General features: G+C 44.4%; 1 protein-coding gene and 1 long non-coding RNA gene across 6 annotated transcripts in view; both read right to left on the reverse strand.

Moving 5' to 3' along the window:
• The window catches only part of LOC310712313, a 72,904-nt gene that overhangs the window by 38,581 nt on the left and 8,831 nt on the right, over nucleotides 1–25,492 (reverse strand). The window lies entirely within an intron of this gene.
• The window catches only part of KCTD15 (potassium channel tetramerization domain containing 15), a 70,570-nt gene that overhangs the window by 38,581 nt on the left and 6,497 nt on the right, over nucleotides 1–25,492 (reverse strand). For all 5 annotated transcript variants that reach the window (XM_083515210.1, XM_083515209.1, XM_083515212.1 and 2 more), the window contains exon 2: nucleotides 23,951–24,129. In XM_083515210.1, the coding sequence (XP_083371336.1) occupies nucleotides 23,951–24,114 (164 nt within the window). In that variant the 5' untranslated portion in view covers nucleotides 24,115–24,129. The remainder of the gene's footprint in view (nucleotides 1–23,950; nucleotides 24,130–25,492) is intronic.

Genomic DNA, 25,492 nt, shown 5'->3' on the forward strand with positions numbered 1-25,492 from the left:
AAGCACTGACTTGAGAAAAAGGGAGAGATCTTGATAGACGCAGAGAAGACATCTCGGCTCAGCAACGGGCAATGGGTCACAGCAGCCGCTATGCTCGGCCTCAACAACAGGCAGAGGTGAGGCTAGCTGGACAAGCAGCAGCGGTCCAAATTTAAGATCAGGTCAATGAGTTGAGAGCGGCACAAAAGCAATGAAGCTGTTCCAACAGGTTGACACACCCACCTGCCAAGCTTTGAAAGCCGAGCCAAGCTGCGCTTACTCACAAGACTCTTAGGCCTTGTGAGACTGCGCACATGCAGGAGCTCATTGCATCAGGGAGGATGTGCCTGTTCCCAGCAATGGGAGTACTGCTGGGTCCTGGGTGACCAGGTTGTGCCCCTCCCTTCTGACTCTCCATCCCTAGTGGTGGACTGATGCCTCTCGCTGCCCCTTGGATTCTATTGGTGCTCTCCTCTCTCCAGGACAGAAGAGGGGAGAAGGGAGTCCTGCTTCCCCAGCAGGGGACAGTACCCACCTCCTCCGGCCTCTGTACCCAACTCTCAGCCCCTCCCATATCATCCTCCAGTTACCCCTCCATACCCATCACTGCCTGGCATGCCACTCCTGAACCAGGAGACACCCTGAGACTCATGACAACCCCCAGCTTAGTTGGATGTGTGTCGCTTGATGGGAAAGTGTGGAAAGAAAGTTGCTGGCTGCCGTGTGGTAAAAGCCAGGGTGTGTGTGTCTGCAGAGATGGGGATGAGATGGGGGTGAGGTTCTTGGATGCTGAATATGCAGTCTTGGAACCAAACCACCTGATACAGGTGCATCATATGGAACAGAGTGGAGCATCCTATGCTAGGCTTCTTTTTTCATATTCTGCTTAGCTTCACTTATTTAGTTACATTGGCTTCTTTGTATTGTTTCATTTAAGCTATTCAGTTAGCTTAGCTTATCTGTATTGTTTTACACAACACTATGGACTATTATTTTTGGTACTTATTTATAGCTGTTCCTAATGTGCTTTGAATATATACAGATTGTTCATTTGATAAACTGTGAGATACTCTGGCCACATTTTTGGGGGGGTGGGGTGGGGAGGTGGCATTCAAATAAACTTAAACACTGATGGCATTGCTGTGCCTCTTAAGAACATATCTATGTTTCCAGGGCCTTTAGTGGGCTGTTGTGACCTTAATTCTGCTATGGGTCAACAGCTACGTTTTTAAAAAACCTTTATTGAATTTTAAGTTGCTTATGCTTTTAGAGTTACTAAACACAAGCCTTGAAACTTGACATGCAAAGAGGTTGAGAAACGTTTTGATAAATAAATAGCAGAAAAATATCCCACAATTCTAGCACCACGGAGACAGTGGACAACAGATGGGAACCATCAAACATACTAATCATCCGTAATAGGCCACTTTTGAGAGGCCATTCCTTTGAGGGAAAGGAGACAGATGTATGCATGCGTCATAAAGAGAGCTTGATTTATCTAATAAGAAGGGTCAGGACTCAGGCCCCAAACCTGGGGAAGACACAGCCTTTGGGACCTCAAGATGATTGTGACTACAGCTCTCTCATCAACCCTCAGCATCACACAGCCGCGCAGGCAGGGGCTGATGGGAGATGCAGTCCAAAACATCTGGAGGGCATCAGGATGGGAAGGCTGGCATAGGCTCTGGCTACTCAATGGCAACAGAAGCATCACATGTCCATGCTCAGAACACCTTTTATCAGTACAGTTTCATGTGGGGTCGCCTTTCTCCATATATGCTCGCTTAACCACTTCTATCTGCAAAACGGACACTTAGCACATTTATTGAAGCATCTAATATGGCAAAGTTCAAGTACTAGAGAACAGACTGTGCTCTAAGTTCAATCCAGGTAGGGCTACGAAAGAAACGCCCTGGCTGAGAGCTGCAGAAAGCTGTGTTTCCTTAAACAATGCAGGGCTGGATAAGAGTACCTGGGGTAGTGTAACTCAGCAGGGCAGTTTCATATGTTCAAGAATGAAATCTACACGGCAAAACAGAATGTTTGAGAAATTCCAATGGAAGCTGATCCAATTCATTATTCTTCAGATTTTCACACTCCTCTGAATTTTGCAATACAGTTCTTTGTTCATAAAAGCACCGAACTGTGTAGTTTTAGAATAAAATACCAGTATGGTGTAGTGGTTAAGAGCGGTAGCCTCGTAATCTGGGGAACCGGGTTCGTGTCTCCGCTCCTCCACATGCAGCTGCTGGGTGACCTTGGGCCAGTCACACTTCTTTGAAGTCTCTCAGCCCCACTCACCTCACAGAGTGTTTGTTGTGGGGGAGGAAGGGAAAGGAGAATGTTAGCCACTTTGAGACTCCTTAAAAGGGAGTGAAAGGCGGGATATCAAATCCAAACTCTTCTCCTCTTCTTCTTCAAAAACATATGCATGGAGCTAAAATGTGTATTTTAATGCACATCTTCATGTGGGTTCCTTTGCAGATCAATGAGGAACTTATGGATGAGCAGGTGCAAAACCAAGAACAGATCACAAACAAACTGATCCACCTATCCCTACTCAAAACACATGTACTGCAGATTGTAACAAAATAATAATAATAATAAATTTTATTTATATCCCGCCCTCCCCAGCCGAAGCCGGGCTCAGGGCGGCTAACAACAATAAAACAGTACAAAAGTACAACATAAACAACATTCTAAAATCATTCATTATAAAAATTAATTAATTCAAGCCACTAGCAACCATTGGGCCAGAGCTCTGCGAAGATTGCCGAGGGAGGGAGTCAGGCTGTGCCCTGGCCAAAGGCCTGGTGGAACAGCTCTGTCTTGCAGGCCCTGCGGAAGGATGTCAAGTCCCGCAGGGCCCTGGTCTCTTGTGACAGAGTGTTCCACCAGATCGGAGCCACAGCCGAAAAAGCCCTGGCTCTAGTTGAGGCCAGCCTAACTTCTCTGTGGCCTGGGACCTTCAAGATGTTTTTATTTGAAGACCGTAGGTTTCTCTGTGGGGCATACCAGGAGAGGCGGTCCCGTAGGTACGAGGGTCCTAGGCCATATAGGGCTTTAAAGGTTAAAACCAGCACCTTAAACCTGATCCTGTACTCCACCGGGAGCCAGTGCAGCTGGTATAGCACCGGGTGAATGTGATCTCGCAGCGAAGACCTCGTAAGGAGTCTCGCTGCAGCATTCTGCACCCGCTGGAGTTTCTGGGTCAGTCTCAAGGGCAGCCCCACGTAGAGCGAGTTACAATAATCCAGTCTGGAGGTGACCGTCGCGTGTATCACAGTGGCTAGGTCAGGGCGAGAGAGGTAAGGAGCCAACTGCTTAGCTTGGCGGAGATGGAAAAATGCCGCCTTTGTTATAGCTGCAATCTGCGCCTCCATGGAAAGGGAGGTGTCGAAGATTACACCCAAACTCTTAACAGACGGTGCTGGCACTAATTGCGCCCCCGCAAGAGATGGGAGTTGCCCCCCCAATCCCATATCGCCCCGTCCCAGCCACAGGACCTCTGTCTTCAAAGGATTTAGCTTCAACCGGCTCCCGCGTAACCATCCAGCCAAAACTCCAAGGCGGGGGGGGGGGGAGAGAGAGAGAGAGAGAGAGAGAGAGAGAGGGAGGGAATCTGGAATGTGAGAGACAGAGAGGATGATGATTGGGTAGCAGGTCAGAAGGGGGCAAAACAGGACTGGGGAACCTCAGGCCATCTAGGCCTCTGTATCTGGATTCTCCCCAGGACACACTGCTCACTGGGCCTGCACCACACGCTTCCTGAGTTTATAGAAGAGGTGAACAAGAGGTGAAATGATAGACATTTATAAAATGATGGATGGCAAACTGTGGAAATTACTCCCTCCGGAGGCAGCAATGGCCACCAACTTGGAGGGCTTGGGAGGAGGATAGGCCAAATTCATGGAGGAGGCTATCAACAGCTACTAGCTATGCTCTGCCTTCACGGTTGGAGATGACAATGCTTCTGAACACCACTTGTTGGAAACCACAGGTGGGGAGAGTTGGGCCCTGCTCCTACTTGTGGGTTTCCTACAGGCGTCTGGTTGGCCACTGTGAGACTAGGTGGGCCACCTGATCCAGCAGGCTCTCCTTATGTTCATTAATAAAATGAGTCATCCCTTCTGTGGCCAGGGATTGCCAACTGTTCCCATTTTGGGGAAGTGCTCAGTATCCCAGGCTTGTTCCCTCCATCCCAAAAGGTTGGTGCCACCTATGCATGTTGCCTTAGCCATCACAGCTCCATCTGGGCCCATCTTTTCACCCAACACAGTGGCACGGAAGCTGCCTTTAGATGAGCTCTGCCCAAGAAGCAGAAACTGCACGTAGACATGGGGGCCCTGTGCACAAGTACGCCTGTTTCCATGAGGATTTACTCAGTCCTATTTGAATATCACATAAGCAGGTAAAAGATTAAAAAATATATAATCACATCTATAAAACATCATGTTTTAGAAGACTATTGTGGCTGCTGCTGCTGCTGCGGGTCCCTGCGCTCTTTTATGTTTCAAGTAACACAAATTTGGGATGTAGAAACTGGTGTCTGAGCGAAAGCTCTTCCCATTAAAACAAATCCCTCAACCAACATCTTCGTGTTCCTTGGCTCCCCTAAGGGCCTAGCTCTGCAGGGGGAAGAGCTCCTCTCTCTTCCCGGTATGAAGAGACTTGAAGGCACTCAGCACCTGGAAGGATCAGCCTACACTATTCATCCGTTTGAAAATTGTAACTCAAACAGTCCCCCTTCTTGCTTCAATCCCATTGCTATTTCATTGCTCTCTCTCCAGATTTCCCCTCTTCTGCAGCAATAGCAAAGAAGTTCCACATTGCTCCCCTAAAACATTCTACTTTCCTCTATGTCTCCATGGCAGTCTTGTCATTGGACAACAACTCCCATTATTCCCAGCCAGATGCTTGCTCTGTCACCAAGGTATGACTGCCCCTTCCCTCTCAAGCAACCAGGGTTGAAAAGAAAGCAAAGGTTCTTTTTGTCTGGCCAGAGGGAAGAGAGTGCATGTGAGCAAGACTGTGTATATAGGTATCATCTGAATGTGTATGTGTATGAACTGTATGTCCACACACACATGGCTTGAGAGTATAGCCATGTTCACTTCTTCTTGGACATGCCCACCTTAGATATGTGGCCCCCAGGGTAGAAAAGGCGCTTTCATTCCTGGGTTAAAGCATTTTGGTAGCAATGGCTGTCAACTTCAATGGTTTTAAAGGGAGATTAGGCAAATTCAAGCTTTCAAGGGCTACTGGGCAGAGAGGCTACCTCAAATAACGGGGGAAGATGGTTGCACTCATAAACTGCCTCTCTGTGCAATTCCCAGCCCTGGGACATTGCACATTGAAAGCAGTATCACACCACTTTAAACAGGCATTTATTTATTAATTAAAATGTACATACCGCCTGAAAAACTCAAAGCAGATTACAAAAAAGATAAAACAATAAAATCATCGCTAATAAATTTACATGGCTTCCCTCAAGGAATCTTGTAGTTTGCAATGGGTGCTGAGACACATTAGGGAACACCTATTCCCCTCACAGAGTTATAATTGCCTAGGAAGAGAGACTTGCTTTTATACAACTTTGGGAAATGCAGCTCTGTATGAGGAATGGGTGAACAGGGATCACCTCACAACCCTCAGCACCCTTAATGAACTACAGCTCCCAGGATTCTTCAGGGGAAGCCATGACTGTTTAAAGCGGTATCATGCTGCTTTAAATGTATAGAGTAGCTGGGGCCCCCAGAAGCATCCGGCCTGCTCTGCCTGAAAGCAGAGTGCTGGAACAGGCAGACCCACGGTCTGGACCGGTGTGGGTTTATTTGCATCATCTCACATCAAGCACCCAGATGTTCATGTCCCACAAACGCTGCAAGAGTCTGCACCGCTTTCTGTTTCACAGTCCCCACCCACACTTTGCACTCGGAAGGGCTCTGTGCATTATCAAAAACCCAACTTGTGGAGGAGACAGTCTTGCTGCAAAGCACATTCAAAGCCCAACTATCAAGAGGCAACGCTGCGTCTCTTGCATTTTTACAGTGACCTCGGGACATGATTTCCAGCAAAGTGCACCTTATCTTTCTCTCTCTTTATACCTCCTCCAGGAGACTGCCAGATGCAAGGATTAAAACAAAAAAATCAATAAGAGAGAAACCCTTTCCTTTTGAGCAGAAACCGGCTGTTGTAAGCGAACACACCGACAAAACACTTTCAGCTGGATTTGCCTGCTATACAAAAAAACCCCTGATCTGCTTCCACCAGAAGCATCAGTTCCAGATTGTTTTGGGGGTGGGGGGGAAGCAGGGCTCTTGGGAAATCACCACCTTGCGTTCCTTGCCACTTCCACCACTGCCCATTCAATGTCCCCTTCACTATGCACCCAGTCCCCAGCACTGCACAGGAGGAGATGTCAATGGAAACCAAAGGCGGGAGCAGGATTATCCTTCCTCTGATTCTCAACATTGCTCACACCCTTGGAGAGGAGAACAGGCAGCAGTGGCAAGAGGGGTGAAAAGGGCTTTGGTGGGAACCTTTTGAGAAGTGAGACACGCCCTATCTGCATAGCCCCACCCCCTCATCTGCATAACAGGACCAAGGCTCCATAGCTTGGTCACCTTAAGTGTGACGGACTGTTAGGGATTTGGCTTTTATCACTGAGACAAGGACAGAGCCTGTATAAGTAGGTTGGCTACGTCAAACAACATTCTGCCATGTCAAAGCCTGAATACAGTCATACCTTGGAAGTTGAAGGGAATCCGTTCCGGAAGTCCGTTCAACTTCCATAACATTTGAAGCGCCTGCAGCCAATCAGAAGCTGCGGAAGCCTCGTTGGACGTTTGGCTTCCAAAAGAATTTTCGAAAACCGGAACACTCACTTCCGGTATATCAAAAATTACTGATTTGGTTATACTACCAGAAATACAAAGACAGGTAGTTATGAAATGGTTGTTTATATTTGGACTATTTTTCTGCTGTACTTTATTGGAAGGAGAAAAATAATCATTTCCTTAACAACAATTTAAACAAAAGAATTTTCGAAAACCGGAACACTCACTTCCGGTATATCAAAAATTACTGATTTGGTTATACTACCAGAAATACAAAGACAGGTAGTTATGAAATGGTTGTTTATATTTGGACTATTTTTCTGCTGTACTTTATTGGAAGGAGAAAAATAATCATTTCCTTAACAACAATTTAAACAAATTATTTAACTAAAGTAATAACATTATAGCATATGTATCCATGTCTGTTAACTGATATGGTTAAACATTTTTTGTTTTAAAAAAAATTATCAACTGATTTAGCACACATGAAAAAAATTAAACAAATCCTTATTTCCTGATGAATAGCCTTTGGACTATAATGTAACTTAAATAGAAAACTATCTTTAGAAAGATTTTTCCTCCAAAAGCATTTATATTTTAAACATCCGATTTAAATAAAAAAAAATCCGATTTATCAGATTTAAGTAATAAAAAAAATCCATTTTTAAAAAAATTATTTTTAAATCATTGATTTTTATCCACCCTGCACAGAGTAGATGCTTTCTGGTGGTTAACATCAAGCATGGGGCCATACATGGAAGGACTATCCCGCAACAACTTATACATATATATTTATTTCAGTAACTTGGTATACATCACCCCATTGACTTTGCCACACATTCACTTGAACACAAGTTAAAGCCCCTTTCATGCTCAATAAGGGATGGTTGGAAACTAAGCAAGCAGGGCTGGTGAGTGCCAATTGTGGCTCCTGCACAGGAGGGCATTTTCTGTTCAGGTGTGATGCTGGAACACAGTGGGGATGTGGAGTGGCCTTGGGTAATCAGGACAGATTGGGGATCATACTGGTTCACTACCCAGCAGCCCTGGGTAATCCCACTGCCCATTTTGGGACCCACTGTTCTGAACGTTGTGCTTTAATTGCTGAAAGCTGCCCTGGCTTGGCATGAAGGGCAGGTGAGGAATTTGATGATGGTGGGGAGCATTGACTGGGATGCCTAGATGGACATGGGAGGCAACAAGGCAGGCAGAAGCAGATGCACATGCGCCACTCAGAGGCCTCAGCCTGGGGGTCGTGGTGTTGGCACAGCAAAAGCTGCCCTTTGAAATCCAAGAGAATCTGCAGAGGCAGAGAGACGCTGAGCCCATTGACAGTGGCTACCTCCTGCTGCCTACAAAGCTCAGGAGGCCCAGAAGGGCAGCAACTAGGCATGGACATGGCTGTAGTAGAGACTGCTGGGAACTTCCAGCCACAGGCACCAGCCTCCTGGGCCAGGATGACGACGCATCAGGAACGAAGGACCAGTTGACTAAGCAGCATCAGCCCCTCTCTTCCTGCAAGCCCTTTGCCAGGAAAAGGGAGAAGAAAGCGCCTCCATCCCCAGTGCTCAAGCCCTGCTGAATACAATGGAATTTCCTTCTGAGTAAATTGTCTGCAATTGAAGCTAGCCATTTTTGTGGCCTTATCTACAGCAGCTGCCACAAACTGGTGCCCTCTGGCTGTGTGGAGGGCACCAGGTTGGGGAAGTCTGATTTGCAAGGCTGCCTTAGAAGCCACAACCCCAGACCTAAAATTAACAGATCTGCAGTCTAGAAAACCAGTTCCACAACGAAACGCACGAGTCTGGCAGTGCGACCTTATTGCCAAAATAATATAAATCTGAAACTGAGCCACGTTACCTTTCTCTGACCTTTGAACAGCAGAAACTCAAAATCCAATGCACTGTGATGTGCCTGTGTGTTTGCTCCCCCCCCCGCCAACTGGGTTTAAACAAACGGTGTGTGAGTGTGTGTGAAATCACATGTTTGTTATGATGGCTAAGCTGGTCTCTTCTCGCTTCTCCAGAGGCCCTCATTCCACTGATTTCCTTGTGTTGCAGCACGGAGCAAGGGCGGCCATCTTTGGCCCTGGGGGCAGGAATTGCTCCATTCAGCACGGCCTGCCTTTGCAGCACTCAAATTGTCCTAATCTCGTGCTTTTAACTCTGCACTTAACAGGGTGGGTTTTTTGTCATTTAATTTGTCTTCATATTTCTGGAGTTCTCAGATACTAATTGCACAGGTATATACATTACCTAAGTATTTCCAGGTGATGCTACTAAGCAACTGAAATGGAATGTGTGTTTGTTTTAATTAAAAAATATGAGGTTTGCTGTATTTCCCCTTCTACCCTTTTGCCTAACTGCCTGCCCACCCCTTCCATGGTTTGTTCCTATTGTCCTCTAGGAAACTCTTTACATCGCTGACCTTTACATGAGAACTCCCTAAAGGCTTTCTCCCTCAACTTGAATTGGATCGAGTCCTCCGCAGCCCCTTCTCTATTGAAACAGAACATGGCTTCCTCAAGAAAAGCACGTTCCAAGAAACAGGAGTTGTGCGTGCATGTGTGAGAGATGCATCACGATTTAAAAATGAAAAATAAAGCCTTTCAACTTAAACTTGTTACACTGCACTGCAATCAAGACTCGGAAAGCTGGCTGCTGAGGTTTCCAAGTCCCTCCCGTCCCATTTGCAGGCTACAGATTGGTTTAAAAAACATTAGGAATATGTGATAATAAAACAGCAACACAAACACAGAGCATGTCTGCAATTATTTAGCAACTGCCACCAGTGAATTTATCCACCTAGATAAATTATCATATGTGTGAGAGTGTGTTCGTAATATGCGCTGAGTTGTTTGTGGGGTTTGGGTTTTTTATTTTTTATTTAAAAATGTCGCCTTTGATGCTGCTAGAGCCTTCGCAGGTTTTTTCTCTCTCAGAGCAATCACAGTCTGTCATGTAAATCTCCACCCAGGTGTCAATGTGTAATATGGCCTCTTTTGTGTTAGGAAGGGTGAAAACATGAATGAGAAACCCAGAGGAGACGGCTCCGAGACACCAACGCTCTGATGTGTTGCCTTGTAAAACACAGCATTAGCCTGGCAACTCTAGAAAGACACTCTTGGGAGAGTTGAGCTCAGAGAGAGGCCAGAACTAGCTCTTGGAACCTCTTTGTGCGCACCACTGAAATGAATGGTGCCTGGATAATGAATGTGCACAAGTTTAGCAAGGGAGGAATGAATGGGCACCCTCTTGTGAACATAGGAAGTTGCCTTAAAAAGAGTCTGATGCTTGGCCTTCCAAGCTCAGCATTGTCTACACAGGTGGGCAGCAGCTCTCCAGTGGTTCAGAAAAAGAAGCCTTCCCAGCCATACCTAGAGATGCTGCCAGAGACTGGACGTGAGACATTCTGCATGCAAAGTGGGTGCTCTACCACCAAGCTATAGCCCTTCCCCAATTAAATCTCCACTCATTTCCATGGGATTTGCTTAGGTGTGGGCTCCTGGTGGCCTGGATGATGCCTCAAGCAGAATGGAGTTCATTCATTTTAACTAGATCCTTGTGGAAAGCATGGTGAAACCCCCTCCCCCCCCCAGATGTGATACTGCTTTTTAAAGCAAAGGTCTTCAAACCATAACACGGGGTGGCAGGGGGATTCTGGGGTTCCTCAGAAACTTATGAGGGTCTCCTGGATTCTGCAGTTGCAGAAAGTTTGCGGAATGGTGACGCACCTTCAGTTTAGACTGGGGAACATGATACCCTGTGTAAACCAAATGTGTGTTCTAGAATAGAGGTAGCTGGATTTAGAGAAAGACAACATGGCTCCAGAGGTACAGTTGCACAGGTCGGTGTGTGTGTGTTTCTGCAGCAGGCTCCCTGTCTCCAGCATCCTAGTGCCACTCAATCAGCATGAAAGGGGCGCTTTTTAGCCATGAAGAACTCTTCTCACCCTTTGTGCTGATTGAATCATAGAATCATAGAGTTGGAAGAGACCACAAGGGCCATCGAGTCCAACCCCCTGCCAAGCAGGAAACACCATCAGAGCACTCCTGACATATGGTTGTCAAGCCTCTGCTTAAAGACCTCCAAAGAAGGAGACTCCACCACACTCCTTGGCAGCAAATTCCACTGTCGAACATATTGGAGGACTCCAAATCATTTGCTTATGTACGTGCACAGAAAATGGTAGATCTAGCTGAGTGGCCACACATGGAGATCTATACTGATCATTGCAATGCACCCCAAATTATTATTATTGTATAATCTTAGAAGGTTGTCTCATCATGTCTGCAGAGATCTTTGTAACACAGAGTTGGTCTGCCAATGGGTCTGGTGCCTGAAGCCAGAGCAGAGCCTGCCATCTTCCATTCTGTAGACATGACCAAGCCAGCGTCTCCATTGTCTCCCAAGACAGATAAGACAACAACAATGAGAAGATTGTATAATCTTAGAAGCGGGTGTGGTTATGAGGGTGTGTGGCTGTGACTATCACAAAGGGACTCTGCACTGATGAATCTTACACTACACGGCTACATGTTGCCTTGTCCCCATTCCATCTGCAGAAGCCAAGTAGACTGGGAGTTAGCTCTTACTTCAACTGCTGGTGATAGGACAGCTTTTTCACTACATCTGAGATCAGGATAACATGGGGGCAGAACAAAGGCAGTCTGCACATAACAGCACATACAGCTCTGACCCCTTCAAAGGGAAACAGCCATGGGTGGGACCAGCTCAGGAAGAATGCCTGGGCAGGGGGGGGGGGGCTACCGCTTCTGTCCCCTTCATACCCCGAGGCAGTAACCTCAATCTGCCTAGTGATAGGACCCATCCTAACCCTAGAAACCTCTGCACCATCCATGGTCCTACAGCAGACCCATTTACCTGCCTGACAGGTAAATGGAGAAATGTTTCCCAAAGGTAGAAACTTTGATAGCCACCACTTTAAATGAGGAAAGCAGAAATGTTGAAATTTCAGCTCTGGTGCTTTATGTTACAATTATTATTATTTATGTAGCACGTAATAATAATAATAACATTATTATAAAAGAACACAAAGACACCAAAAAAATGTAACAGAGGAAAAAGTAATTCAGAGTTGTAGCATAAAGGAATAACCAATGTAGCAAATTACTATCTTTACATGGCACTTTTGAGAGCTCAAGGTGGTTCATGCCCTTTATCTAGGTAAAACTTTAAAACAGTCTTGTAAGGCAGATCCATATTATCATCTTCACCTTGGAGATGGGGGTAGATTTAGCTATGGCTCAACTAAGATCATCTTGGGAATTTCACATTAAACCATAGCTGAAAACAAACTATTAGTTGGTCGTGAATGAGCAGTGCGCTGGTGCAGGCTGCTCAAAAGTTCCCACAGCGCTGCTCCCCTGCCATACCACAGACAAAACAAACCTTTTTCTGCTGTCCAAACCCAGGCTTGTGCTTTGCTTGGATGAAACAATGAACGGCAAGCTGAGAACGAACCCTGTGGTTTATTTGGAGTGACACAAACCACAAGCCTGGATGACACAACATGCCAGATTGTGGCTTGTTTCATCCACTGCACAGCAGCAACTGGGGAGACGTGCTGTGGGAGCTTCTGAGCGGCGCATATCTGTACGCTCCCCCTTCACATCATAGCTTGTTTTAAACCATGGTTTAACGTGATGTGTGAAGTAGGCCAGAATGTTGACTGATGGATAAGAATGTAGGGAGGAGCCTGCCAGATTAGGCTAGTGGCCCATCTAGTCCAGCATCCTGTTCTCACAGTGGCCAACCAGATCACAAGCAGGATGTGAGCACAATAGTACTTCCCCTTTCTGTAGTTTCCAGCAACAGGTTTTCAGAAGCATTTACTGCCTCTGGCTGTGGAGACAGAGCACAGCTATCGTGGCTAGTGGCTGTTGATAGCCTCCTCCTCCACTATATTGGTGGCCAGCACTGCCTCTTGTGGGAGGCAGTTCCGTAGTTTTAACTCTTCATTGAATGAAGTAGTACTTTCTTTCATCTGCCCTGAATCTTCCGGCAGATTCTTAGTTTCTTAGCGACTGAATCGGAAGAAGCGATGGCTTGGACCAGAGGTTTAAACTTGTGGGTCCCCAGTTGTCCTTCGTGCTGAGCAGTGGCCAGATGGAGTCTAACAACATCTGGATGAGCAGTGGTCCCTTACGATGATAAGCTTGGCATTCTTGACATGAAAAGTAGCTTCACTTGCTATTAATGCAATGGAACTAGCTTCTTTAAAAATCTGGTCAAACCAGCCAAACTGTGCTTTGATTGTGACACAATTAATTCATTCCTGGCGAAGTACGATAAGCCAACCTGGCGTGTTTTGGCAAAACAGCCCGACAAAGATGGTACGTTATGGGGAACAGACTGAGGGATGGACCTGTTCATTCACATTCAAAATGTGTTTTGAATATTCCAGTCATCAGTTATGGGTTACCAGGCAGTACACCCTCTTCCTCTAGAGTAGCTCACTCTCAATTTTGAGGAAATTAGCAAAAACTGTTTGGGAACCTGATTTTATTTAATTAATTTATATACCACCCTTCATGTGAAGATCTCAGGGCAGTTCATAACTGGAGACAGCTGTTATTGATATTTACTGCCTATTTATTAATTGCTTTGTTTTACTGAATTGTGGTTCTATTTCCATATATTTTCAGAAAATGATGGACTAAATATGTGAGGTTGGTTAGGGGAATTTCATCCTGATATGCCAAGTGGTAGTGCCTTTATGCTGTATGATCTAATAACAGGTAACAACTGGAAGATCTGATTAACAGAAATCAGGTAAAATGGAGAAAGGCCCTCAGCACTCTAAATATTATATTTGCAGCAAACATCTGACAATAACATTGAGATTTGCAACAATAATAACATTGAGATTATGGACTAACTAACATCTCTGAAGGCATTATGAATGGATCAATAAAGTATAAGGGGCCAATTGCCTGTGCTTTATAAATCATTATGAGAGGCAGAAGACACAGAAAACAGAGCGAAGCAGATGTGAGAGGGAAGTCTGATTTCTTGCTGCAATCCTGCATGCACACTCCTGGAAATAAGCTGCACTGCACAAAGTGGGAGTTACTTTTAAGTAAACATGCATAGGGTCACACTGGGGCTGGGCCACCATTACAGGATAGGTGCCCATCACAGTAAACCATTAGTGCCCATCACAGTAAACTGTGGTCAATGGGATACACCAAACACAGAGATCCTTTCCGAGAGCAACATACCATTTGCTCAGATAAATCATGACTGGCAAGCCAAGTATAAACCTTGACTTAATGTTGTGGTTTGGCAGAAGAAAAACAAAGCACAACCCCCGGTTCAGATGTAATGCTAAGCCAGGAGTCATAGTCTTTCACTCTGATGGTAAATTACTAACCATTGTTTACTGTGACGTAAAAATGCTGTCTTTGTATGAAAGGTAATACATGTAAGATTTAACGTTATTTATTATTATTACTACCTTAGCTCACTGTTCGCTTTCAGGCTGATGAATTCTTTAAAAATAGAATTTCATGAGTTTGCCATTTAGAGGGATTAGGGAATGACTGGGCTGTATCTGCAGCCAGGTCTACTCAGGGTAGATCCATTGAAAGCAACGGACATGAATAACATTGATTCCGTAATTCCAGCAGGTCTACCCTGAGTAGAACATAGCTGCATACAGCCCTACATTATAATTTATTATACACTGCCGTTGTTGTGCACAATGCCTGACAGAGTACATGAGTCAGGTCCTAGCTCTAAGGGGCCTACAATCTAAAATTTGACACAAGGGAAACCACAGAGAAAGGGAGGAGAGGTGGAGATAGAGGTAATGAAGGGAAGGGTGGGCAATTATTTCAGTTACACATGCTTAAAAAATATTAAATACTAAATAAAACTATTGGACGTAAAACACCTTTCAAGACCAGGAGCAAGCCATCTCTTTTAAGGGTTTTGATAAATCCAAAAACCCAAGATTTACTTGGGACTTTACTGGAAAGATAATTTCCTGTCCTATGCAAGTTTACTTGTAAGTAAGACCTAAGGAGTTCAGTAAGAGTTATTCCTGGATGAGTATATATAAGGACTGCAGCTACAGGCAATGCATCTGTCCCCAGTGGGGAAAATAAAAATCCCACTCAACTCAGCAGGGCTTAATTACAAGTAGTTCAGGCTGGATATTTTTAACTGTCAAGGCACTCTAACTGATATTTAGGTTATAATGGAGATGGTGAACAATGGAGGTGAGGATGCGGGAGGAAAGTTAAGTGCCCCGGACCTGGATCAAGACCTGCATGTATTCCAGTTTTACTTCCCAGAGGGCTTTTTCCTTATTGCCCAATTAAGTGCATGTGCGTAAGAACTTAAAAAAGTAAGGAGAATCCCTCCCACCTTATTTCTTCAAACAGACGCCTTCACCAACCACATAGGAACCTTAAGCATTGTTACCTTTCTTTCAGTCTGCAAAAGCTGGTGACAGACTCATTGAATCGTAGAGTGGAAAGGGACCTCCTGGATCATCTAGTCCAACCCCCTGCAATGCAGGAATCACACCTGAAGATGCCCTGGCAGACGGCCAGTCAACCTCTGCTTAATGAAGGAGAGTCCACTGCCTTCTGAAGGAGTCCGTTCCACTGTTGAACAGCTCTGATGGCCAGAAAGTTCTTCCTATACTTTAGTAAAAAAATCTCCTTTCTTGTCATTTAAACCCACTGTAGGTCTCAATGAAAATGAGTTGGCTTCCATCTTGGTCATGAAAGGTGTTGCTAAGAAGCTTAGTCTCTGTGACATTTTAAATATCTTCTAGCAACTACATATTTATCTGGGAAGGTGAACCAAGCCAAGGTTTAGGGGACGCAGGCAAGACCATTCTTTAGAATGAGTGTGGTGAGCCACTGGTCCTCTTGCTGTTACTGAACTACAATGCCCATCAACCTCAGCAAGAACAGCCAAGAATGATGGGAGTTGTAGTCCAAAAACATCTGGAGGGCCAAAGGTTCCCCACATCTGCTTCTGCGTTATTAACAGGAGTGACTCTTGTCTGTTGTGCCAAGAGGTATGAGAAAACCTCAGGATAGGCTGAGGTCTCCCTCCCTCCCTGGTTCCTGATACAAAGCCAGCCAAAGTGTGTATCTGCTAATTGGCTGTCATAGAGCTCTGGTGGAGAACAGAAGAAGAGCCTGCTGGGTCAGGCCAATGCCCCATCTATTCCAGCATCCTGTTCTTGCAGTGTGGCCAACCTGTGAGGAATGTGAAAGGATTCAAGCTCAAGAAACCTCTCCCCGTCCTGTGGTTTCCAGCAACTGGTATTCAGGAGCATTGTTGCTTCCTAAGAGAAGATGCTTGCCTGAAGACCCTATTTGCATACCACACACCTTTGTGATCACCACCCATGAGAAGCCTGAAGTCCTGCAAGTCCTCTCTCCCTCCACCCCTGTTCTAGGAAAACCCCTTCTCTCGTATTTCCGAACTCTGGAGGACCAAACCCCAAACATAAAACAATGTTGAGGCCTTGTAGACCGCAAGCAGTTTGTTTGTTTACAGTGGTACCTTGGGTTAAGAACTTAATTTGTTCTGGGGGTCCGTTCTTAACCTGAAACTCTTCTTAACCTGAAGCACCACTTTAGCTAATGGGGCCTCCTGCTGCTGCTGCCGCGCGATTTCTGTTCTCATCCTGAAGCAAAGTTCTTAACTAGAGGTACTATTTCTGGGTTAGTGGAGTCTGTAACCTGAAGTGTCTGTAACCCGAGGTACCACTGTACTGCATTTATGTGTCACCTTTCCCCCTCCAAAGTGTGCAGGGAGGTGTACATGATTCTCCTCCTCCTCATTTAATCCCCACAACAACCCTGTGAACTAGGTCAAGCTGAGAGACAGTGACTGGCCCAAGGTCAGCCCAGTGAGCTTCATAGCTGAGTGGGGATTTGAACCCTGGTCTGCCTAGTCCCATACTCTACCCACTACACCATACTGGCTTTGTTCCACCTCCCTGCACCCCTAATTTTCCTTTGCCCCCCTCAGTACTTATCAATTTTATACTTAATCAGTTAAGGCTCAAGGGGACCCAGTAAAGAATAGGTTCCCCTCAGCTCCATGTCACAGAGGAGATTCCTTTGCCTTGAAGTCCAAGTTGGCTTTCACCTTTAGATGATCAGGGCGAGAAGTCAAGAGAATCCTGGGGTATTTCGGCTACCTAATTCTAAGGGAGACTGCTAAGTGGTTCCTCTTGTTGCCCTTGCATCTGGGAAGTATATCAATGCCTCTAAGAGCCACTGAAAGAGGATACAAACATATGCTCCCCTCTGGAATAGGCAAAATATCTGGCTCTTCCTCTCTCACCTGCTGCTAACCCATTCTTTACCTCTCAGTCTACCTCACTAATGAGATTTCCCACGCTACCCTGGTTAGATGTACTTTGCACCTAGAACGTTTTTACTTCTCCAATTTGCTGGCTTTTATGCCCACTGTACATTTCCCCTCCTCTTCCTTATTTGGCTAAAGGGTCACTGCTCTCTCCTTTTGAATTATCCTCAAATCGCTGCTGCTTCCCCATTCTTTCTCTCTCACCTTTTGCTTCTTAACTTCAAGCACCCCTACCTCTGGAGTTCAAACGACAGAGCTGCCAATTGGGTTCAATGCTCTGTATGCGTTACTATTTTTATTGCATTGGTTGCTGTTATGATCATCATTAAGAATATCTTTTCGTTGCATTACTCCAAAACGACTCAAAGCAACTTACAATCACAACAGAAATATTAAAAGCCATTGCAATAAATGCAATTGACAAAAGCCTAAAAAAATCTAAACGGACACATCTATACAGACAAAAGGCAGGTCTAGAAGATCCTTTGCCACCAAAAAAGACCAAATTCACATAAAAGCCCCTTCACCTAAGGGCCAAAACAAATGCCCAGGTAAACAGAGAAGTTTTTGCCTGGTGCCTAAACTAGACAAAGAGGTCACCAGGAGAGTCTCCCTGGGGAAAGAATTCTACAAGAGGGGAGTCACCACTGAGAAGGTGCTTTATACCAGGGGTGGGGAACGTTGTTGGATTCCAACTCCCATAAGTTCCAGCCATCGAGGTCAATGGTCAGGGATGGTGGGGCTTGGAAGCCCAGCAAGATCTGGATTGCTGGAGGGATCTCATTTTCTCCTCACAGCAACCCTGTGAGGTGGGCTAGGGTGAGAGAGTATGGCTTGCCCAAGGATGGATTTGAATGCAGAGCTCGCTGGGACAAGCCCACATCCAACCCGACAAGGGTAAGAAGTGTGACCTGCCTTGAAGGTTTGTTCCCTAAGATAACGTTATCTCACAAACATCCTAAGAGGTTATTATTATTATTATTATTATTATTAATTTCATAAAAATTTATACACTGCTTAATGGAGGGGGTGGTTAACCATCAAAGCAGCAGCTTACAAAAAACAACAACAAAAAAACCAGTAAAATAATCAATAAGAAAAAACTAACAGCAGTAATTAAGATTACAACAGACTAAAAAAGACTGGCGCTTGCATCAACTTTCTCAACACCTCCGTAGGCTTCTCTAAATGAAAAAGCTTTTAGCAGGTCATGACAAGAGTACAGTGAAGGTACTTGCCTGATGTCAATAGGCAGGGAGTTCCAAAGTTTTTACAAATGCAGAATGGGTATTTTGTGGCACCTATATCAGTTCCAGTACAACTGCTGAAGAGGTTAAGTGGGCATATATGGGGTAAGGCGATGTCGTAGGTATCGTGTGAGAAAGATTCATCCTTCATCGTTTAGCTCCCAATAACAAACGCAAAGTACAGAGTGGGTAACGTGCAACATATTTTGCTAATGTATCAAGAGAACAAAGGAAGTACACAAACCACTTCTGAACTTCTATGAACTCTTAGGTTGCTACACTTAGTGCAAACATCAAATTACATTGTCAGTAAGTCTGCTACTTAGCCATCATGCAAAGACAGGAAGGGAGTATCAGTGCCCTGTGATTCCCTCTTAAACCTCCCTCTCTCTACTCAAAAACTGGGCCCAGTTCCCACTTTGGAACCAAGAAAAAAAAGGGGGGAGCCTCTAGGGAAGAATCAGTGGAAGGGTTAAGCTCCCCCTGCACTGCCACCACCAATTTGGCCCTGCAAATGCCCTTCCTGCTGCTACCCATGAATATTAAGATACAGCGTCCTGCTAGGGTGTGTCATTTTAGGGGATGAAATTTAATTTTTGCAAATTTCTTCAGTGAGGAGTCTGGCTATTCAAATCTGCTATTATTGTTGTGATTGGACAACATTTAGCTTGGTAAATCTATGTTTGATTAAAAAGCATATTAACTGCTCTTGGAAAACCAAAGCATTTTCATTATACCTTTTGAAATGTCGAGTAATATTAAATAATTAATATAATATAATATAATATAATATAATATAATATAATATAATATAATATAATACTGCAAGTTCTTGGCTATCATTTGTAATGATTTATATGCAATTTTACACACATTTTACTAATCAAGCAAAGCTAAATTAAAATTAATGTAATCAAAATATCTTTTGAATTCCCAAGTCATATTACAACTTTTTAAAACCTCTCGTTTTTGGAATTTGAAAGTTGAAAAATTCAGCATGCCCTAGGTCCCACTCCCTGTTGCCATTTCTCTGACTGTGATATTCAGACAAACAGATCATCCTCTTTGACTGGTCCTCCCCCAGAGGTTTGTACTGTAAACTTAGTAGTTGTGATTCTTTCATTGCAAGGGATTGGACTAGATGATCCTTGGGAGTCCCTTCCAACTCTACAATTCTATGATTCACCACACCTAAATTAAACTTAGGAATTAATTTTCCTCAAGTCTCATTTTTCCATGTTTCATACTCGTTTCTCTTCAACAATTCCAGTGTGGATAATACTTTAAATATTTCCAGTTGTTATTTTCCCTCCTTTCTTTCTTCTCTCTCCCCACTCCCGCTTTTTCCTTTAATCATGAAACAGATGTTTGGGGCTGCAGCACTTTCTCTGAACTTCTGCGTACATAATATCAGCGGCTTCCAAACCTTCTGCCTTCAAGCAATTCTTCCAACATTGGCTTTGCAGCTAATGGACATGGACAGCATTCTGCCGGTGATTATGGGAATCCTGCAGGCTGCCTTACACTAAATCAGACCATAGGCCCATTAGGCTCAGGACTGACCGCACTGACAAGCAGCCGCCCTCCAGGAAAAGGCCTTCTCCAGCTCTACAGGGAGATGATGGAGGCTGAACCTTGGACCTTCTGTACAACCAAGCATAAGAACACAAGAACATTCCTGCTGATTAGGCCTGGCCCATCTACTCTAGTCCAGCATCCTGTTCCTATAGTGGCCAACCAGATGCCTGAGGGAAACCCACAAACAGTACACGAGAACAAGATCCCTCTCTCCTCCTGCGGTTTCCAGCTACTGGTATTCTGAGGCATTGAGGTCTCCAACTGCAGAGGTAGAGCATAACCATCATGGCTAGTAGCCGTTGGTGGCTCTGTCTTCCATGCATTTGTCTAATCCTGTTTAAAGCCATCCAAGATGGTGGCCATCACTGCTCCCGAGGGAGCCAGTTCCATAGTTTGCGGAGTGAAGCAGTACTTTCTTTTCTCTGTCCTTTATCTTCCAACATTCACCTTCATTGGATGTCCACAAGTCCTTGTGTTATGAGGGAGAAGAACTTTTCTCTATCCACTTCCTAAGTGCCATACACAACTTCATAAACCTCTACCATGTTGCCTCTTCCTCGCCTTTTCTCTAAACTAAAAAGTCCCAAATGCTGAAACCTATCTTTATAAGGGAGTCACTCCATCACCTTTATGTTAATTTTTTCATTCATTCACCTTCATCATTTGGGTTGCCCTTTGAAGCTTTTTCAGCTCTGCAATATCCTTTTTTAGGTGAGGCATGTGCTTCCATGGAGCTACAGAAGTGTTCCAGAGCACATGTAGAGTTCAGGCAGGGCACAGTTGGCCCTTACTAGCACCATGAATTAAAAGCATGTCCTACAATACACCCCACATCTCCACTACCCTTCAGTATGACTTGGTAGGAGACCAGCCATAGTCGACATGGGCCAAGCTATCATTCTGCTCCCTTCTATCTTCCTGGTCTCCTTGTGGCTGGGAATGATGGGAGTTGTGGTCCAAGGCATCTGGAGAGTGTCAGGTCGACAAAGGCTGCCCTATGAGGCCCCACTGAAATGCACTATACATTTCAAACAGTGTCCTATCACTTTAAACAGAAATGGCTTCCCCCCAAAGGATCCTGGGAGCTGTAGTTTGTTAAGGTGGGTGAGGGTTGTTTGGAGGCCACCTATTCCTTCTCTCAGAGCTAAAATCCCCAGAGTTCCCTGGGAAGAGGGCCTGATTGTTAAGCCATTCTGGGAACGGTAGCCCTGTGAGGGGTATAGGAGTCTCCTAACAACTCTCAGCACCCTTAACAAACTGTAGCTCCCAGAATTCTCTGGGGGAAGCCGTGACCGTTTAAAGTGATATCACAGCACTTTGTGTGTATTATGTGAATGTGGCCACTTATATCAGGAGTGGCTAACCTTTACTGACCCAAGGACCACAACGAGGGCTGGCCAACCCTGAAGGCTGTATGCCTCCTTCGCATGAACACACAGGTGTGCATACACACATTTGGATGAACACACAATATTCAGACCCCAGCACTCTTTTGCTAATTAGCAAAGAAGCAGAATGGAGTTCAGGGGTGAAAGGAAGTCCTCGTTTTACCTTTCCTCCCTCTTCTGAGGCTCCACCATCTTGGGAAACAGAAAGGAGCCCTTCTTCCTAAGACCTTCCTACAACAGCAGCACCCCAGAGGGAGAAAAAGGCCCCCTTTAAAAGTAAAAAGAGGCAACTGATTTAGAGACATGAGGTGTTTTGGACACCCAAGAAAGACCAACAACAGCTAGCAAAGGGTGAGGAAGAGGAGCAAGCTGAACACAGATTAACAACAAAAATAAAATTCTTTTCTTTACAAAAAAGGCAAATGAGGGAGGCACGTTTGTAGAGGGCAGATATGACCTGTGGGTCTGCTACCCCCACACAGAAGAGTTTTTGAAGAACCCAGTTTGAAAGCCTCACAACCCAAATCTCTCACTCGCGTTGTTATATTAAGCATATTTATGCACTGGGCTGATGCTGTCGCAATAAACTTCAAATCAGCACCTTCAAATAAACATCCCCTTAGAAATCAGACAGCAGGGGAGCGTAATTAATCATCTTCGTAGTTTAAATGATAAATATTTCAGGCCATGATTCTTTTCTACAGGTCATTAAAGTATTCCACTCCATCTACCCCGGAACGAAATCGCAGCCATAGTGCAGGATATCTCTACTTTGGGTTTAGAGGTTTGCCAGAATCAATGCAAAAAAACTCAAATTCAAAAAGAAATTGCACAAAAAAATTGAGCTTTCAGCAAACACTTTATCTTTCTGAGGAGAAATCCTATTTCCATATTGTAGAAGTAAAGGTCATGTATTATACATGTATTATCTCACTGCCAGACTTTAGATGCTTAGGCAGAGACGGGGTACCTGTGTCTTCAAATGTTGTTGGGACTCCAGTTCCCATCAGCCCCAGGCAGAATGGCCAATAGCCACAGATGATGGGAGTTGTAGCCCAGCAAGACCTGCACTGAGGGGTTCCCACACATTACGCACCAAAACAAACCCTGCTACCAAGTGTACTCTTGACAGTGACAGGGAAGCTGCAGACAATCCTGGCCCTCTGAGCAGTGAACCTATGTGATCTACGTTAGCAATCATGTGCCTGTCTCACCCATACGCTGCATGTTTAGGTGCACACTTATAATGTGTGAAGCAGAACCTCTGACAGCCAAGGCAAACATGGAGTCAGATCGACAGACCCAGGAAGACATTCACTGGAAAGTTCTTGCACAATGAGCCTACAAAAAGCAATTGAGGATTTTCTCAACAGAACAGAAACCATGCACTGGGCTTGCGTAGGAATCTTTCTAACAGATTTATCCCTCAGTCTGCAGACCTGGTACCAATTTTGAGACCTGAAGGATCTTCTTTTATAATGAGAGCTTTGAAAGTTTTGCATATATAGCTCCCTCTCTTTTCAACTGTGAGTCTTTGAATCATTAAAAAATGTATGAACCAAGCCTCTGTTAATTGCCATTACACCACACAACTGGACCAGTGAATTGCAACCCACCCCCTTCTATCTGAAGCCGGCATATTCTGATGCACATAAAAATTAAATCCCATCCATCATTCAGGTGTTTTTTTTGGGGGGGGACCCCTAAAACTTAATCTAAACACCTTCCCAGGACAGTCTCTTCCCCAGAAACTCAGCATCTTGACAACAAGCTTTACAAGATAGGTGGGTCTTTAGCATCTAACCTCTAGAATGGTACACAATTCAGATATGTGCAGCAACAAACTTATGCGCAGCTTCGAAGAAGATGTTTGCCCTGAAAGGCACCAGCAAACAGTACAATGCTGCACGTTTGCTTATTAATTTCTTTCGGACTTGTGTGCCTGTAAGAAGGTGCTTAGAGGCAAAGATTGCACCTAAATGGGACTTATTTCCAAATAAACTGGAAGAACCAAGAAATGACAATGCAGTCAACAAATTACTGTCTCTCAAGTCAACCTTGAGCACATTAATTCGCATATGAATACAATTTCTTTCAGCTGCACTTCCTTTTTTCTGTTTCTGAGCTCAGGATTACTGCAGATGAAACAGACTTGCAAATTAAGCTCCATCGAAACAATTTCAAAACAAAAGTGACTGGAGAACAAGTGAGCAAATTCCCACCGGTGACAAATTCACTGAAAAGACACAACCCTTTGCGAACTCTCTTTGGGGCTGTCAAGTGTGTGCACACACCTGGGTTAAAATCACCTTTCAATGGGCACATTTATTTAGCTACAAAGCAGCGGTACTGGCGAAGGCGGACAGCAATCGCAACAGGTGCTTCAAACACAATGTTGCAAGACAGAAGGCGGGGAATGTATCGGAGGGTTCAATCTGGAAACAGCACAAGCATTTCTCAGTTTCCGACTCTACTCATCTTACGGCTGAATTCCTGCTATCAAAGAGTGTTAAGTTCCATGCGTTGGACGCTGCCAGGAAAAGTGTTGACCTTACCTGGAATCTGGGTACTTTGTCAAGGTGGCCAGGCTACTGGTGTACATGTGTCCTCCTACATCAATGTGCACGGGGGCGTTGGATTTGGTGAGCTGAGCTGGGAGAGGGATTCCTTGGGCAGCCAATGGAGAAACCGGAGACCGTGTTAAAGACAGCCGGGACATCGCTCTGCCTTCCTCCTAGAAGCCCCCGACAGAAAAAAGAGAAGAAGAAAAATCCTCTTAAGCACAGCTGTGCTTTACCTTGATTCCAATGAGATCACAGATCTAATAAGATCATTTTTGCATCTGCCTGATCACATATTCAGCTAACAAATTATTGCCACCTTCGTAATTAAGTGTATTTGCATCATACTCTTCAAAGGACCAGCGGGCAAAGAGAAAAGATGCTTATTAGCAATAAGAAATCAAGCAGGGGGGGGATCTTTTTCAAGGTGTCAGCCTCAAGGGGCATAAAACAAACCGCAAAATTCTAATTAAAGGTCGCGGGCTTATGTGTTAGATGTGAAATATCCCCTGACAAACGAATAACCAATTTGTGAATTGGGATTCAGGGGTTTTTGCAAGTTTGTCTCAGTAACGAGACACCTCTAAATTAGTGACTTCCTCAGTACCTAAGGCATTTCATTTAGACATGTAGTAAAATTCGCATCAAACATAGAACATTTTTTTAAAAAAACTACCTACACAACACAACTACTAATACCTATTTTTTTATCTAGAGGAAAAGTCTTCTAGCTGCAGAGGAGGCTAGAACAAAAAACGTCATTTAAAAAGTGACCACTGTTACCCTCTGTATACCATTTCCAAATATCTTGTGTTCTCAGCTGAAGTCATATATTACAGACCTATCTAGGCATACAGACAACAATCCTGTTTATAGTCAGTTATTTATTTATTTCTTTTTTTAAAAAGGAGTTTAAACTCAAAACTTTCTTTCCATAAATTTATTCACTAAAATTCAGATTTCTATGAAAATGTCAAGAAACTTTGATTGCCCTCAGCCTTCGAGAGAATAACAATCAGATTTTAAACTTAGACAGACAGCAGGTACTTCAGTTTGCTTTAATGCTTAGAAGCGATTCTAATCTGGATAAAAGAATACTGTCACACATATAGGCAACCAACACAAAATCTTGCAAGACATTCCAAGTGGAACAGCCTATAAACTTGATTTCTAAACACCCCCCCCACCCACTCATTACAGCAAAATATGCCAAATATTACAGCTATGAAACATTTCAGAGAATGATTTAATTGACTTGGTATTTTTATTTGCAGTCACAACACAGAGCATCTATATTCTGCTAACATCCGACAGGCACACCCTATGCAATATTTCACAGTGAATTTCCATTTCTTACAGACTCCTTTGACCGTACCTCTCAGAATCCAAAGTCTCCCTTTTTAACATCATCGCAACAATACAACTAGCTTGGACAAAATCACCCCAACAGGCAGAAAACATTTGCTTTTCCAAATTGCACAGAAACTGACTGAAAAGTAATTTTGGGACATGGTTACAAAGAATATAAACTCCACG

Source organism: Podarcis liolepis (genome assembly GCF_965112155.1).
Source record: "Podarcis liolepis genome assembly, chromosome: 7".
In the NCBI taxonomy this organism is placed as follows: domain Eukaryota; kingdom Metazoa; phylum Chordata; class Lepidosauria; order Squamata; family Lacertidae; genus Podarcis; species Podarcis liolepis.